Source organism: Zalophus californianus, chromosome 1 (genome assembly GCF_009762305.2).
Source record: "Zalophus californianus isolate mZalCal1 chromosome 1, mZalCal1.pri.v2, whole genome shotgun sequence".
In the NCBI taxonomy this organism is placed as follows: domain Eukaryota; kingdom Metazoa; phylum Chordata; class Mammalia; order Carnivora; family Otariidae; genus Zalophus; species Zalophus californianus.
Window position 1 is genome coordinate 61,784,324 of NC_045595.1, and position 17,658 is coordinate 61,801,981.

Consider the following 17,658-nt stretch of genomic DNA (forward strand, 5'->3'; position numbering starts at 1 on the left):
TTTTTCACTAGGTTCTTAAGACTGGTCTGTATCTGGAAGTTTTAAGTCTAACAGTTTTATCCTTCCTTATGACGATACAGTGACTTCTCTCTCAGGAGTTTGTCCCCTTAGGACTGTGAGGAATGGGATGCAAATGTACCAAAGTGATGATGTTGGTAAATAGTCATTTAAACTATTATGTACATGTTAATAGAAATATGATAGTATATTTTGTTTTGGTATTGTAATGGTTTATTCCAAGAATATACGTAACTGTTCTATATGTCCTTTTGGAAATAATTTTAACTACTAATTTTTAAGACAAAATCCATCAAAATTAGCAAATTAAGTTCTCATATACTTAAGAGCATTGCCAAGTTTATACATTTATTTATGTTTTAAATTTATGTTTTAAATGTAGTTTACAGGTGACTCTAAAGGTTGCATTTGATTGGGAGCCATATCCAGATTTTCTTCTTTCTTAAATGTAGATTTGATGATTATTAGTGTATATTTAATTTTCTTTTTTCAAGCAATACATAAATACATTCAGACTACTTAGGAATGTACTAATTTTAAAAAATCAAAGTAATAGCCTTCTGTGAAGTTCAGAAGGTAACCTTACTGCTCATTCTGTTCTTCAAAATGGAAATACTTTTGTTGTATTTTATTGATAATTATAGTAATACACTTTTATTTAAAAATAGGAAATCTAGCAGGGGCACCTGGTTGACTCAGTCGGTAAAGCATGAGACTCCTGATCTTGGGGTTGTGAGTTCGAGCCCCATGTTGGGCACAGAGTTTACTTTAAAAAAGTTAATTGAAAAAATAAAAATAGGTTATCTAAACAGTAAAGATACATAGTAACAGGTCATCCTGCGATTTGTAGTTTTTAACAGTTTCATATATACTTCTGTATATTAGTCTTTCTCACATGTAGTACACATATACTAGTATCAGGTGTACATGTGTAACAAATGGATTATAAAACAAAACAAAACAAAACAAATGGGTTTTGTTTTTCCTAACCTGTGTTGTTTCTTATTCTTTGATTTTAATTAACAGAAATATCTTCTTTTCAAAATTCAAACAATGCAGATAAATTTCCCTCTGAACCACCTTCAAGCCCAGATATAAACAGAGGTGAACACTTTTATTAGTGTGGTGTCTGTCTTTGCATACCTTTTGCTGTCCCTTACATGCATATTAAGTATCACAATAAAGGTTTTTTTATTGTGTTTACATAAATAATATTGTTCTGAAAGTATTTTTGCCATTTGCTAGATCTACTTGGTATGGCATAGAGTTTTTCTTTCTCTCTTTTTTTTTTTAATGTCCTCATGTGTAACTGTCTTGTTTGAACTGTTGCATAACATTCCATAGTATGGATGTATCATAACCATTTCTTCTGTAGAATTTTAGGTTGTTTAATCACATACAATTTTCTAAATGATTCTGAAACACCTTTCTACAAATAATGTGTGTGTGTGTGTGTATACACACACGTATATGTTTCTTAAAATACTCTAGAGGTAGAATTTCTGTATCTAAGTTTTTATTCATTTCAAATTGTGTTAGTTGTAGCTAATTTCCTCCAAAAGAGGCTTTACCACTTATATTCCCACCATCAGTGCCTGTTAACCCTGCATTCTTTTCAGTTCTCGCTATTATTATTTTTAAAATTTGCCTGTCAAATGGGTGAAAAATATCTCACCCTTTTAAAAACATCTCTGCTGTCCAATAAAGTTGATCATCTTCAAATGTTTGGTTATTTGTATTTCCTTTTCTATTTGTATTTCTTGTATCTCCTTTTCTTTATTCTTACCCAGGAATATAAAACCAAGTAGTCAGATGATTGTGAAGTAGCTCTGGGCAGTCAAATCAGATAGAGTTAAAAACCTGTAGGATTATTATGTGGCACTGAGCCCTGCAATCTGCCTCAAAAGCTCATGAGAGGAATTTGGCCTTTTGTTGTTATGCTGCAGAGTGGCTGGAAAGAAGTAAGGTTTTGTTGCAAATAGATTGTTTCTACTCTTGTAACATTTCAACACAGTCTATTCTTCCAAACATGAATCTTAAAAAAACATATAAGTGATGATATAACCTTGACTTTCCAAAGGGAAACCTTCTAGATCACTCCTGATTTGGAGTGGTCATATCACTACTGATTTGGTGGGAAGGGAACAATAGCAAGAAATTAGTGCTGAGTAGATACCTCCTCTTCTGTACCCTCGAATATTCTATGTGCTATGCTAGAATTGGGTTAACACAAATCACTGAAAGAAGGCAACCCTTTAACTTAGGGGCAAAAAGGCCAAACTTCTTTTCTGGAAGCAGTGATAATGGGGAAAACAAACAGTCTGTAGGAAGAAAAAGTAAATTATAAGGGACAAAAGATTGGGCATTCAGCAATATGGGCATTCAGCAATATAGGTGGTAGTAGTGGGCGCTAAGATCAAAAATCTTAACCTTCTTGAAAGACTCCGTTTACCCATTTGGGTGCAAGGTCTTGGGACACCAGTAGCGACATATCCTCCAACATAAAGTTGTTAATGAACCTGAGTCTTCAAGAAATGGTTTACGTTTTTTTTTTTGTACATGTAGAATGTATAGTTGTTGTTCTTGACAGCTATTATGACCAAGTATAGTTGTCATGAAAATTTACCCAAAATGACTAGTTTTTGTGAAGGTTCTAAATAAACCTTATTGGGGTGCCTGGGTGGCTCAATCCCTTAAGCATCTGCCTTTGGCTCAGGTCATGATCTCAGGGTCCTGGGATTGAACCCCACAGCAGACTCCATGCACAGTGGGGAGTCTTCTCCTCCCTCCCCCTCTGCCCTTCCCCCCGCTTGTGTTTTCACTTGCTCTTTCTGTCTCTCTCAAATGAATAAATAAAAAATATTTTAATAAATAGATAAATAAACATTATTATGAGCATCATTTATTATTTACTTTGATATTATGGCTATTGTGAAATATGTTGTTTTTAATTTTATTAATACCAAGTAATGGTTTAAATTGTGTCTGCCCCTTCATTGAACTATCAAAGGTCTTAAATTTTTAATGGGCTCCTTTAAAGAAAAGGATAAAAGTCTTCAAGTAGGTTTTTAACTAGTGAGTTAATAACTACCTAGAAATTCTAAGAGACTTTATGAAATTTCTTGGTCTCTTTTAAACTTTATATGAGATGGACTTTTTTTTAAAAATAGAATTGTTAACAATTTAAGATTAACTGTGCTGCTGAAAACACAGCATCTTTATGTGAATATTAAAATTTGGCCATTTTATTTTGAAGAACTTGGATTTTTAATTTCTAGTCATTTTACTGAACTTTTTTGTTTTAGTTTAAATTGAATACATTTTAAATGTTTGCTATTTGATTATTTTACTTCTGAAGGCTTGTGATTTTTCTTTAGCTCTGAGAAATCTTCTTTTATTTTTTTTGATAAGTTTCTCCCCTTCATTAGCTTTAGGCTCTCATTATGGAGTTGTTACCAGTCAGATATTGAACCTCGTATGTTGATTCACTATCCATTATGTTTTGTCTCTTCACCTAAGTTTTATGTCTTTCTCTTTTCCCTTATATTATTCTAGGGGATCTCCTTAACTTTCTCATCTAATCCTTCCATTAAATTTTAATTTTAGCAAGTAAAAGTTTATATGATTATAAGAACTTTTTTTTCCCTTTTCTGGTGGTTCCATTTTTACAGAAGTGTGTGTGTGTGCGCGCGTGCGTGCGTGCACTCACATGCATACTTATATATAAAATATCGAGCTTTCTGAGTTGGGGGTGGGAAGAGTTTAATGATGAAATCATTTCATGGGTTTTCAGTGATTCTTTGCAAATCATTCCTGTACTTGTTGGCTTAGAGTGTCACTTCTCTGTCATTCTGTGAGGTAGATCGGTCCTCACTGTTGTTTCAGTCTGCTTCTGAGAATCTGAGTTGCAGCTTTCTGTGGTTCTATTCTTCAAAAGCTTTCTGTCCTTTTAATTTGCATTTTATGAGAATTTGTTACTATCTTTTGGGTGCTGATTTCACATACTTTGCCCTGCCTCATTTTCTGTGGTCTTACGATGTGCTTATAATTTTATTGGGGTTCCATTACAGGGTTTTTTAAGCAAGAGAGCAAAGTGATTCAAATTATCATAGTTCTTTTAAGGAAGAATTTCAAACATACCCAGAAATAAAGAATATTGTGACAAACCTCCATTACTACCTACTCTCCGGCTTCAAGAAATTATCAGTACATAGCCAATCTTTATTCATCTGTATCCCTGCCTATTTTCCCCAGCCCTGCCTATCATGCTGGACCAGGGTATGGATGTGTAGACACACGTGCACATGCACTCACACACGTAAAGTAAAACATCTTTTTAAAAAGGCAATTAGAGAACTTTTTGAAAGACAGTAGGGGGCGCCTGGGTGGCTCAGTTGTTAATCGTCTGCCTTCGGCTCAGGTCATGATCCTGGGGTCCTGGGATTGAGCCCCGCATCGGGCTCCCTGTTCCATGGGGAGTCTGCTTCTCCCTCTGACCCTCTTCCCTCTCGTGCTCTCTATCTCTCATTCTCTCTCTCTCAAATAAATAAATAAAATCTTTAAGAAAAAAAAAAATAAATAAAGTAAAAGACAGTAGAAGTTTGTTTGTTACCAGGAAATATTTTATTGACAACCAGTTTTCACACCTAAAAAATTAACCCTTAGTATCAAATATTCAGGTTCAGATTTACTCAGTTGTTTCCTAAATACCTTTTTACAGATTGAATTTTAATTCAAACAAGGTTCACCATTTTAATTGGTTGATATATCGCTTAATGCTCTATTCATCTGCAGCAGTTTTCTCTCTTTTTCTCCTCTTGCCACTTATTTGTTGAAGAAAAATACATCTATCAGGTAAAGTTTTCCCACATGCTAGATTTTGATGATTACATTGCCATGGTGATTTTATGTTTTTGTTTTAAAGGTTTTTATATCCCCTTTATTTCCTGAAAATTAAAAATTCTAATGGCTTGATCAGAATCAGGTCTAATTTTTTGTTTCTGTTTCTTCGGCGGTTTTTGGTACACATTTTTATAGGTGGTATTCATTTTTATCAGAAGCCATGCAGTGCCTGATTGTCCTTTTTTTGTATATTATTATTGAACAGTGGGTTCAGGTGTTGTCAGCCTGATCTATTCTTTATGAAGTTCCCCCATCAGCCTTTAATTTAACAGTTTTAGCAGCCACTGGTCCAAATTACATTTTTAGATGATCTCATTGTCTACTTTGGGGTTTGGAAGGTCGAGAATGGAAGCAGGGAGACCAGTTAAGAAGTTGTTGTAGTGGGGCACCTGGGTGGTTCAGTCATTAGGTGTCTGCCTTCAGCTCAGTTCGTGAGCCCAGGGTCCTGGGATCGAGCCCCGCATCGGGCTCACTGCTCCGCGAGAAGCCCGCTTCTCCCTCTCACACTCTCCCTGCTTGTGTTCTCTGTCTCGCTGTGTCTCTCTCTCTCTATCAAATAAATAAATAAAAATCTTAAAAAAAATAAAGTTGTTGGAACAATATAGAAAGAGAAGATAGTGGTCTGGTCTTAGATTAGGAATGGCACCAGAAGTAAAGAGAAATTAGGTGGATTTGAGATATAATTTGGAGTTATGTACAACAAGAATTATTAATACATGATCCGTGTGGGGCAGAGAACTTGGAATGCGGCTCCTATATCATGAGCTTGAGTAGCTAGATAGATGGTGATGTCATTTACTGGGATAGAGGTAGATTTAGGGAGAACAGAGAACAGGTTTGAAGATGGTGTTCGTGTTAGGTTACATATGTCAGATTAGAGATACCTTTGAGATATCTATGGGGGAGAAGTTTCGTAGGGCAGTTGAATATTTACGTCTGGAAATAGGCTAGAGACAAACATTTGAGAGTTGTCAGCATATAGATGTTTTAAACTGTTGAGAATGGATGAAGACATTTCAAAAGTGTGTAGTCTGGCGAGAAGGAGGATATTCAACATTTAGTGATTGGATAAAGGAGAAAGAGACTGCGCTAGAGGGACCTGTGAGGTCAAAGGAAAGCCAAGGAGGGTATTCTGTTGTAAAAGCAGAATGGGGAGTGTAGGCAATTGAAACTTGAGTTTTCTGAGACACCTGTGATAACATAGCTTATAGTGATTATTGTTTTCTAATCTCAGTTACTAATTTATCTGTTACATATGACCATGGTCATTGTTAGATATGTAAGAGGGTAAAACCACTCAGGAATCCAGAGTCCTCTTACTCATTGTTTTAATTAGAATAAGGAAGGATATAGCTTCAAGAGAAAAGAGGAACTTTGGTATAAGAAGCTACTTAATATGAAACAGTATATTTGTGCATGAAAATCTATGGTGTTGTAGGTTCTTCTTTCTGAACCAGTTGATTTACTGAAGAAAAGCCACACAAAATGAATTTTTTAAATGAGATATATAAAGTTTTGGCTTTATCTTTTGCTTGGCATGTAAGAATGGAGGAGTTTTTCATCCTTTATGTGAATTCAGAAGCAGAAATTTCAGGTTTTGGAACACATGTACCCATAAAAGTGAAGTGAAAAGTTTGAATAGCCGTTTGAGTATAGGGCTTTCCTTTGAAGGGAAAAAGAAAAAAGGGAAAGGATTTGATTATGGTAATATAAATTTACAGTTCATATCTGAAACCTTGGGGACCAGCTATGTTTTGGAATTCTGCGTAGGTCAGATTTTAGAAAAGTAATGGTCATAACCATATATGATAAAACAACTCCAGCTGGGTCTGGGGCTGCACCTTGTAATCAAGCACATTAATATTTTTACAGTTAAATATATGCAAATTCACAATGAGTGAAATAAAAACAATAAATAGCCTCATGTCAGTTCACATGTTTTGCCGTAAACTAAATTCAAATCAGTTTAGATTTTGCTACCAAATGAATTTTAAAAGACAACAATTTAAAGAAAAGTTAACACCTGTTCTTCTCAAACTATTCCAAAAAAATAGAAGAGGAAGGATGCTTCCAAATCCATTCTATGAAGCCAGCATTACTCTCATACCAAAATCAGATAAAGACACTACAAAAAAAAAGAGAACTACAGGCCAATATCTCTGATGAACATAGATGTAAAAATCCTCAACAAAATTTTAGCAAATCGAATCCACCAGTAAATTAAAAATGATTCCCCATGATCAAGTGGGATTTATTCCTGAAATGTAAGGGTAGTTCAGTGTTCCACAGATCAGTCAACAATGGTACATCACATCAACAAGAGAGAGTTTAAAAACCATATGATCAGGGGCGCCTAAGTGGCTCAGTCAGTAAGGCATCTGCCTTTGGCTCAGGTCATGATCTCAGGGTCCTGGGATTGAGCCCTACACCAGGCTTTCTGGGAGCCTGCTTCTCCCTCTCCCATTGCTGTGCCCCCTGCTTGTGCTCTCACTCGTACTTGCTCTCTCTCAAATAAATAAATAAAACCATATGATCATTTCAATAGACACAGAAAAAGCATTTGACAAGATACAACATCCATTTTTGATAAAAAAACTCCCAAAAGAGTACACTTTTATTTAACATAGTACTCGAATTCCAAGAAAAAGAAATAAAAGGCATCTAGACTGGGTAAGAAAAAAACAAAACTTTCACTATTTGCAGATGGCATGATACTATATATAGAAAACCTGAAAGATTCCATAATAGTACTACTAAAATTGATAAATGAATTCAGTAAGGTCACAGGATACAAAATCAATGTGCAGAAACCCGTTGCATTTCTATACAATAATAATGAGGCAGCAGAAAGAGAAATTAAAAAAACAGTCCCATATACAGATGCACCAAAAATAATAAAATAGCTAGTATTAAACTTAACCAAGGAGCTGAAAGACTTGTACTCTGAAAAACTATAAAACATCGATGAAAGAAATTGAAGATGACACAAACAAATGGGAAGATATTCTGTGCTCATGGATTGGAAGAACAAATATTGTTAAAATGTCTATACTATCCAAAGCAATATACATATTTAATGCAATCCCTATCAAAATACCAACAGCATTTTTCACAGAACTAGAACAAACAATCCTAAAATTTGTATGGAACCACAAAAGACCCCAAAGAGCAATCTTGGAAAAGAAGAACAAAACTGGAGGTATCACAGTCCCAGATTTCAAGACACACTACAAAGCTGTAGTGATCAAAACAATATGATACTGGCACAGATAGACACATAGATAAGTGGGACAGAACAGAGAGCCCAGAAATCCATGATTATAGTCAATTAATCCTTGACAGAGGAGGCAAGTATATGCAGTGGGAAAAAGACAAATCTCTTCAACAAATGGTGTTGGGATAACTGGACAGCTACATGCAAAAGAATGAAACTGGATCACTTTCTTACACCATAACACAAAAATAAACTCAAATGGAATAAGGACCTACCTAAATATGAGACGTAAAACCATAAAAATCCTAGGAGAGCACAGGCAGTAATTTCTCTGATACTGGCCATAGCAACATTTTTCTCAATATGTTTGCCTAAGGCAAGGGAAACAAAAGCAAATATAAACTATTGAGACTACCTCAGTAGTAATAATAAAGCTTATGCAGAGTGAAGGAAACAGTCAACAAAACTAAAAGACAGCCTATGGAATGGGAGAAGATATTTGCAAATGACATATCCAAGAAAGAGTTAGCATCCATTAATATATAAAGATTACTCAGCCATATAAAAGAATGAAATATTGCCATTTGCAACAACATGGAGGGATCCTGAGAGTATAGTGCTAAGTGAAATAAGTCAGAGAAAGACAAATGCCATATGATTTCACTTGTATGTGGAATATAAGAAACAGAGGAACAAAGAAAAAGAGAGACAAACCAGGAAACAGACTCTTAACAATGGAAACAAACTGATGGTTACCAGAAGGGAGGTGAATGGGGGGATGGGTGAAATAGGTGAAGGGAATTAAAAAGTACATGTGTCATGATGAGTACTGAGTAATGGCTAGAATTATTGAATCACTATTGTACAACTGAAACTAATATAAGACTGTATGTTAACTACACTGGAGTTAAAAAAAAAAAAAAGACAAAACATGCTAAAGCTAGACTCTTAGAATTTACTGACTTTCAGGCATTGCAGATAAGGGATTATGGGCTATCATCTCTCAGTGCTTGCTGACAACAGTGTCCTGTTATTATATGAATGCAACAAAAGGTAGAGTCTTCTTCTACTTGGGCTTCTTTTTATTTCTTCTTCCTCCCCCTCTGTTATCTCCATCTTTTTCTCCTACTCTTCTTAGCTACTCTCCTTTCTCCTCCTTTTCCATTTCCATCATACACATAACCACTGCAGCTTGCCACTTTATTAGTTTTTATCCTCTAGTACTTTTTAATAGGTTCATCTTGTTCATTTTCTGCACCAAACCATAATAATTTCTTTTTGAAGCATTGGAGTGAGAACAAAGGTATCAACATAATCATGCTTTCTGCATTTAATCCTTTTTTTATTCAGTAAATATTAAAGCACCTACTATAAGTATCCCAGGTGATTTTTTTTTCTGATTTATCTTCCAGTTCACTTCAGTTGTATCTAATCTGTCATGCCTGCCCACTGAATTTAAATTTCAGTCATATTTTTATTTCTAGAAGTTCTGTTTGGTCTTTTTAAAAATCTGTCACTTTTGGGGGCACCTGGGTAGCTTAGTCCATTGAGTATCTGACTCTTGGTTTTGGCTTGGGTCATGATCTCAGGGTCCTGGGATTGAGCCCTGCATTGGGCTCCATGCTCAGCAGGGAGTCTGCTTGAAGATTCTCTCTCCCTCTCCCTTTGCCCCTCCTCCACTCACACGCACATGCTCTCACGCTCTCTGTCTCAAATAAATCTTAAAGAAATCTGTCACTCTTTAAATTTTTTTTTTTAAAGATTTTATTTATTTGACAGAGACACAGCGAGAGAGGGAACACAAGCAGGGGAAGTGGGAGAGGAAGAAGCAGGCCTCCCGCAGAGCAGGGAGCCCAATGCAGGGCTCAATCCAGGACCCTGAGATCACGACCTAAGCCGAAGGCAGACGCCCAATGACTGAGCCACCCAGGCACCCCTCTTTACATTTTCTGATCCCTGAAATTATTTTCAAGCTTGTCTAGTAAAGCTTTTATAGTCTATGCTTCATAACTCCAGGATTTTTAGTGGATCTGTTCCTATTATCTGTTTATTCTTGCTCTTGGTGTCTTGTTTCCTGTCATGCCAAGTGACCTCTCAAAAATTATTTGTGCACATAATATGAGGCCAGAGACTTTATCCCAGGAAAATTTTGCATTTGCCTTGGCTTTTGCGTGAGAGTAGGAATACTACCAGCATGAGCCTACTAAGTTCCAAGGGCTTGACTCTCTTGACTGTCCAAGCAGTTGACCTTAATCAAGTACTCCTTTTGATTTACTTCTCTATTGCTCTCTTTTGAGAAAAATTGGAAAAGAAAAAAGGCTGTAAGAAGATAAGGACTTACTTATGGTTCACTTTAACCTTGATATTATAGTTGTTTGGTGTACCAGCTTTCAGTGGGAACAATATCATATTAGACTCTATATCTTTTTTATTGCGGACTTCAAAATCTGTTCCTTTGCCTCACAAGGCCTTCAGAATAGAAATTCATATGTACTGATTCTGTCCCCTTTTCTTACTATTTTGTCAGGTACTTAATTGTTTTAAAGAAGATTTTTTTTAAATGTCTATTCTATTGAGTGTTTATAGTTGTTTGCCTTTGGAGTTTCGTTTCAGTAACCTGGAGACTAAAGGTCTCCCTACTATGAAATGGGTCCTTCTAAGCATTGTTCCACATGTCATAGTTGTGGCAGTGGACAAAACAGACAAAACTTCTTACTCTAATAGATAATACATTTCAGTGGGAAGAGTCAGATAATAAACAAGGTAAAATATATAGATGGTAAGTGCTAAGGAGAGAAATGAAGCAGGGAGGTAGGGAGTAGATCAGTAGTGTCAGGATGTTGGAAAGTTTATAATTTTAGTATCCAGAGAAGACTTCATTGGGAAAGAGATAGAAGAATAAAGTTATGAAGTTGGTGAGTAAATAGGGCAGCTATGGAGGGGAAGAGCATTCTAGGCAAAGGGAACAAATGCAGAGGCCCTCTTAGGAGTCTCGGCAAGGAGACTGGTGGGGCTGGATTGGAGCAAAAGATGGAGAGCAGCAAGTTGGGTCACGTTGGAGAGAGAACTACATAGTATTTAAGATCTTGCAGATTTTGAAGTACTGGTAGGCCTTTTTATGGAGTCATAAGAGGATTTTGAGCAGTGGTGTTGTGACTTTGTTCAACTCAGGACATTATTTTGAAAACAAGCTCAAAAGGGCAAAGGTTGGGAAGTAGGAAGAAGGGTTAACTATGATACTTACCCTGGGATTTTTCTAGGTAATGGGATTATAGGGTAAACAAGATAATGTTTCTGCTCCCTTTCAGTCCAACTTCTAGTTCACTCTTAAAAGTATTATTTCAGGAAGTGATAGGTGCTAGGAAGAAATATAATTGATTTGGTCTGAATATTTTATAGTTAAAATATTTTTAAGCCTAGAATATTTATAATCTTCATAATTACAAAACATTTTTAATTTGGGGACTTGTAATGATGAATTCATTTTATGAATTCTTTTAGCTTATAGTCAAGATATAACATTATTGGAAGTGGTAAAAAATTTTCCCCCTCTGTAGATATGTCCTTTTTTATTTTATATTTTCGAAGCTGTGTTACTGGGTTCATAAAAGTTTAGGGTTCTGATTTTTTTTCCCTGTTGGATTGACCCCCTTTATCATCATTAAGAGTCCGTCTCTAGTAATACTGCTTCTTAAAACTTTGTTTGAAATTAGAATAGCTACATCAACTTGGTATTTGCCATAATCTGTCATTTTACCTTTAACTTTTATGTGACTTTGTAAAGTATATCTCATTTAAGCAGCCTCTTTTTGAAAATTCAATATTGGTCTTTTACTTGGAATATTTAGTTCATTTACTTTTAAGATAGTTACTGATGTATTTGGCTTCATTTTTGCCCCTTTGCCTTCTATTTCTGTTTCATCCACTTGTTTCAGTCCTTCTTTTTGTCCCCTTCCTGCTTCTTTTCAGTTAATCAGATTTTAAAATTTTTCTTGTATTAGTTTATTTATGTATACAGTTACTCTTGTTTTAGTGGTTACCCTAGAGCAGGGACTGGCAGACTGTTGCTTGCAAGCTAAATCCAGGAGTACCCTCCTGATGTACATAAAATTTTATTGAAACACAGCCACACCCATTTGTTTACATATCATGTATCACTGCCTTGGCACTACAATGGCATAATTGAGTAGCATAATTGAGTAGCTGCACAGAGAGACCACGTGTGTGGTTTACAAAGCCTAAAATATTTACAATATGGCCCTTTATAGAAAAAAATTTGCCAACTCCTGCTGTTGAGCAGTGGTTCTTAAACTTGACCATATATCGGAGTCACTGGGAGGGTTTGTTAATACACAGAATGCTGGACCCCCATCTCCAGATTTTCTGATTCATTAGATTTCTGTTGGGACCAGAGAATTTGCATTTTTAAGAAACTGCCAGGTGATGCTCAGCTGCTGGTCCAGTACCGCTGACCTAGAGGTTACAATATGTATATTTGACTTAATCAAAAATTGTGTGTTTACTACTTCCACAATAATGCTTACAAGTCTTAGAACCCTTTAACTTTGTTTGCTTACCTCTTAGGAGCACTATTTTACAATAATTTCAAACTGGCAAGTCAAAGGTTCATCAACAGAATGGATATTGCTAGATTATAGTACACTAGATAACTATAAGCAATGAAAATGAATCTTCCAAACATATTGAGTGAAAAGAAGCTAGATACCAGAGTAGGTATTGTATGATTCCTTTTATATAAGGCTCAGGAATGGGCAAAGCCAATTATGAAGTCAAGACTAGTTAGTTGGCTTTGATAGGAAATAATGATTTTGGGGAGGCCAATGAGGGTGTGTATAGGATGCTGATAATGATCTCTTGGTCTGGAGACTGGTTACACGGGCATGTTTGTTTTGTGAAAATTCATTGCACTCATACTTACGATTTATACACTTTCATCTACCTTATTTTGATAAAAAGTTAAAATTTAAATTCCCAGTAGTTTTAGAATGTTAAGAGTTAAATTTTTTTAAGTGGTAGAGACATTTACTCTTCATTTCTTGTGTGTGTAGGAACAGAACACTGTTTCCATGGGAACTTCTGGCTACTTGGTGTTTCAGTACCTATCTTTCTGTGGATTTGTGTGTCTACTCTGTCTCTCTTAGCTATATATTTTTTTACATGGAGATGGCAAAAAAGTTTATTTGGGATCGTATTAGTGTTTTTATTTTTATTTATTTTTTTAAAGATTTTATTTTATTTGAGAGAGACCACAAGGACAAGCAGAGGGGGAGGGAGAAACAGATGCCCCGCTAAGCAGGGAGACCAATGCAGAGCTCAATCCCAGGACCCTGAGATCATGACCCGAGCTGAAGGCAAATGCTCAACCTACTGAGCCACCCAGGCGCCCCCCACATTAGTGTTTTTAACAGAACAAACCTATATATATGCAGGTTTTAAGTGATCCCATCTGGCTCCCTAATATTATTATGCTAAAAAAAAAATGTCTTTTAACTTGAAGGTACTTTTTTCTTATAAATTGTGCTATTTAAGGAAAAAAAACCACTTGCTGAAATTGAGTGTGGCTTTATATTGGTGTGTCTATTTGATTTTCTTTTTTCCAAATAAGTCTTACCACTTATTTGGTATATTTTCTTTAAAATATATTTAATAGTTGGACTTGAAGTATCCCTTTGTAGTAATGATTTCATTCTAGTTGATTTGGGTATTTGCCTAGGTAAGGGGGAGCAGGTTGAAAGGAAAAAGATTCTGACATATTGATCTGAAGCCTGTGGTAAATCTGCTTCTCTGCCTCTCCCATCTTTTTTGTCGTGGTTGGTTTGTGCAGGGTCCTAGAGAAAACCATCTTCTCAGACAAGTAAATGCATACAGCTTGCGATTTTTTTGTGGGGGTTGGGGTTCCATTTTATACAAGGAGATGATACTAGTGTGGTCATTAATAAATATTCTAAAAGGAGCTTTGGGTAGAATATTTTAGAATCATTTATGAAAACAAATTGTTTGATTTGGTTTCTGTGCCCTAAATAAACAGAAAATTGTAAGATTACAGAGTTAATTATGCACAGTAATGAGCACTGTGATATTCCATGTTTTACTGATGCAATAAGCACCACAGCAGAATGAATATTGCATAAAACCTTATTTTGTATTTGTATTAATTTTCATGTGAATTCCATAGGAGAAAACAAATTTAGGTTTATAAACCTTTGTATTGAAAGCCTTTGAAATTTAGGTAAAGAATAAGGATTGCAGCTGCATAGATAATTTTTTAAATACATGGAGAATTTTTACCTTTCATCTGGCAGTAGCTGCCATAAGATGATGTCACCTTGTAGCTGATTGGCTGTTACAGCACCTAGGGCAGGGAAGAGAAAGAAAAATGCCGGCACAAACCTCAGTGGTGGTTCTGTGGTTGTTTCTGTCTATTTTTGATAGAATCTTTGATTAGTACCGAATCTACTGTATTTGGCCATGTGAACCATTGGGAGCATCCTAGGGTGAGGGAAATTAAGAGCTTTCAGAGGAATGAGGCGACTGATTTGCAAACGGATTTGTGATTGTAAGTTGCAGGATCTGGGTGTAAGGAATAAGGCAGGGTGTGCTGGAAGATACACTATGGGAGGAGCTGGGAGAAAATGCTTACATGAGTAGCAGAAAAAATGAAAATGCTCTTTGCTATCCTTCGAGTTAATATATTTGGTTTTATGTTTTGACTTAATATATAGGTAGGAAATAGGATAATAGTGCAATCAAATTTTAAATTATACTGTGTTATTTTATGTGGTGTTAGCCAATATATAAATGCTTATTCAAAGGAGCTTTATTTTGTATTACATCTTACAGAGTAATGATTTTATATATAGCTTTATTTGATTTTTGAGTCTTATGGAAAATGGAGCAAAGCTTAATTCTCTTAAAATACATTTTTCTAATGCTTTGTGCAGATAAAAGCTTTGATGATGAAGAATCAGTGGATGGAAATAGGCCATCATCAACTGCTTCAGCCTTCAAGGTTCCTGCACCTAAAACATCCGGAAATCCTGTCAACAGTGCAAGGAAGCCTGGTTCAGCAGGTGGCCCTAAGGTTGGAGGTAATGTAAATCCATTTCAAATCTGATGTGCATGCCTCATGCCCTTCATATGGACACACATACTTAGAACTTCAGAGGAATATGTTTATTCATGACTGCAGCAAGATTGCAGATCTGGAGAGTCTATTGCAACACACAGAAGAATAAGCTGCCTTTTCAGAAATGTTTTTAAAATACTGTATATTGCTGTTTCCTGTGGATTAGTGAAGTCTTAAGAGTATTCATTTTTCAGATGTCATTTTTAAAGGGAGACATTTAAAGGAGTGTTGGGATTTGGGTTTTTTTTGTTTTTGTGTTTTAAGGAGAGAGCAGGTTTTTCAGAATTTGGCTATTAATTTTCAGGTGCTATAGTTGTTAAAGAAATAATGATTTATGTAACATTTCTATAAATTCATATAGTAGTGAGTCTTGAATACTTCAGCGTTGAAAAAATGGTTGAAGATACTCGATATTGAACCATTTGTCACAATGGGAAATGGGTGGTGGTCAAGTAAAATTGCCTTAAAAATGGTTTCTGAATTAGATAATAATAAATAGGAAAAAACAGTTTTTATGAATATATACAACACATAGTACATTCTTTGATCACATTAGAACTGCTTCTAGCATATTGTTTATCTTTTTAAAATTTTTATGGGTTTTTTTCATATTCTAATAAGAAAGCCGTGAGTACTTTTCAGGTGCTAGTTTCTGCCAGGTCTTTCTGATAGAATGAATCCTATTAGAATAAGCAAATTTTTAATGCTAAAAGGACATTAGCTTCTTTCTCTTTTTCTCTTTCTTTCTTTTCTTTCTTCCTCTCTGACTTCCTTTCGTGTGTGTGTTGGGTGTGTTTTAGTTATAATTTGGGAAAACAGATTTTCCTTGTTTATGATAACTGGTAGGAAAATCATAGTCTTCAGAATTTTTGTTTTTCCTCTTTTTATATATATCTCCTTTATTAAAAGCATAAAGGAAAGAAAAATCAACTGTATATTTTGACCAGGTCCTGTAAGTTGTGTTCTCTTGATCTTTCTATACCACTGAACATTAATTTCAAGTCATATATATTCTAAATGTAGGAAAAATACCATAAAGATTGCATTTTAACTATCTTTTTTGTGCCATGTAACTCTCAAGAAAGATAGTATGATATATATAGACACACTTATATATTTATATGTAAATGTATACATATATTTACATATATTCATATGCATATAAATAAATAGGTGAATATTGTGAAACAAATGTCTTACTGATTTATCTGGGTATTTTGAGTATTTTCATTTTACTGGGTTTTTCTTTTGTTTTGTTTTTGCTTTGCAATTATAGGAATATATTCTTATCCAAATGTTAGTTATCATATCCTATTACATGATATTTTCTATTATGCATTCTTATCTCTGGTAAAAAGTATGATATTCTGTGGTTTCTTTCTTTTGTAACAAATGGCTACCTTGAATTACTGCAAGGGGAATTTTTTTGTCTTGATTTTTGAATTAGAGATTTCTGATATATATAATTCCATGAAACGTCTTATTTGACTTAAAATGAATTAATATTTGAAATACATGGTGATAATATATAATATTTTTGTGACTCTGAGCCATTGGTGTATAATTAGCTCTGTATTTCATGTTTTATTATCCTTTCTTAGATGAAGATTGAGGTTGTAGTTTATCCAGCAAAGCTCACTTAATTTTGATGTTAATTGAATTGATAAAATCTGATATTCTTTTTAAAGAAACAGATTTTCTTTATGCCACCTCGCCTTCTCTGGTTTGTAGTGCTACCAGATACGAAAATGCTAGGTAGCTTTTGTGATCGTAGGCATTAATCACTCATAATGATTATATCATCCATCTAAGCAGCAGCTCTTTTGATAAAAAAAATAAGGGTGAGGCCTTCATTCCTTCTCTCTTCTCCTCCTCATCCTCTTTTTCATCCTCCTTCTTTTGGCAATTGCAGATTCAGTCTGCAATTTTTTGTTTGTTGCTTTTGTTTGCCACAGCTTATTTAGGTTCACTACCTGTTTTTCTGAGAAAAGAGTACTAGCCAGAGGATATTGATATTGCTTCAGAAATTAATGCCCTTCTTGGCTGTCAGTCCTTTGAAAATTTAACTTTAGAGTTTCTGTTCTTGGCACAGGCTTAATCTTTAAATTAGTTCTAGAAAGTTTTCTGAAAGTTGTAGAATCTTGGAGTTAGAAGGGACGTTGGCATATAGTTCAATTTACTATTCAAGTATAGTAGTCCCTTTTATAATGTTCCTGATAGCATGACTATTCAACATCTGATTAAAATAATGTGTGCTCATGGATTAAAATTCGGAACAAAAACCATCTACAGTACCACTACATGTGGGTATAATCAACTGATAAATTATGATGTAATTCTAGTTGCTTAATAAATTATGATGTAATTCTAGTTGCTT

At 35.0% G+C, this 17,658-nt stretch overlaps 1 protein-coding gene across 45 annotated transcripts in view; it reads left to right on the forward strand.

Annotated features, from left to right (window-relative positions):
• Positions 1–17,658, forward strand: part of CLASP2 (cytoplasmic linker associated protein 2) — a 178,009-nt gene that overhangs the window by 43,330 nt on the left and 117,021 nt on the right. For 38 of the 45 annotated variants that reach the window (XM_027581900.2, XM_027581902.2, XM_027581906.2 and 35 more), the window contains one exon: positions 15,097–15,243. In XM_027581900.2, coding sequence (XP_027437701.1) covers positions 15,097–15,243 — 147 coding nt within the window. Of the gene's footprint in view, positions 1–14,509; positions 14,712–15,096; positions 15,244–17,658 lie in introns of those variants that run through there. The other 7 variants (XM_035724816.1, XM_027581929.2, XM_027581931.2 and 4 more) reach the window with 3 other exon arrangements.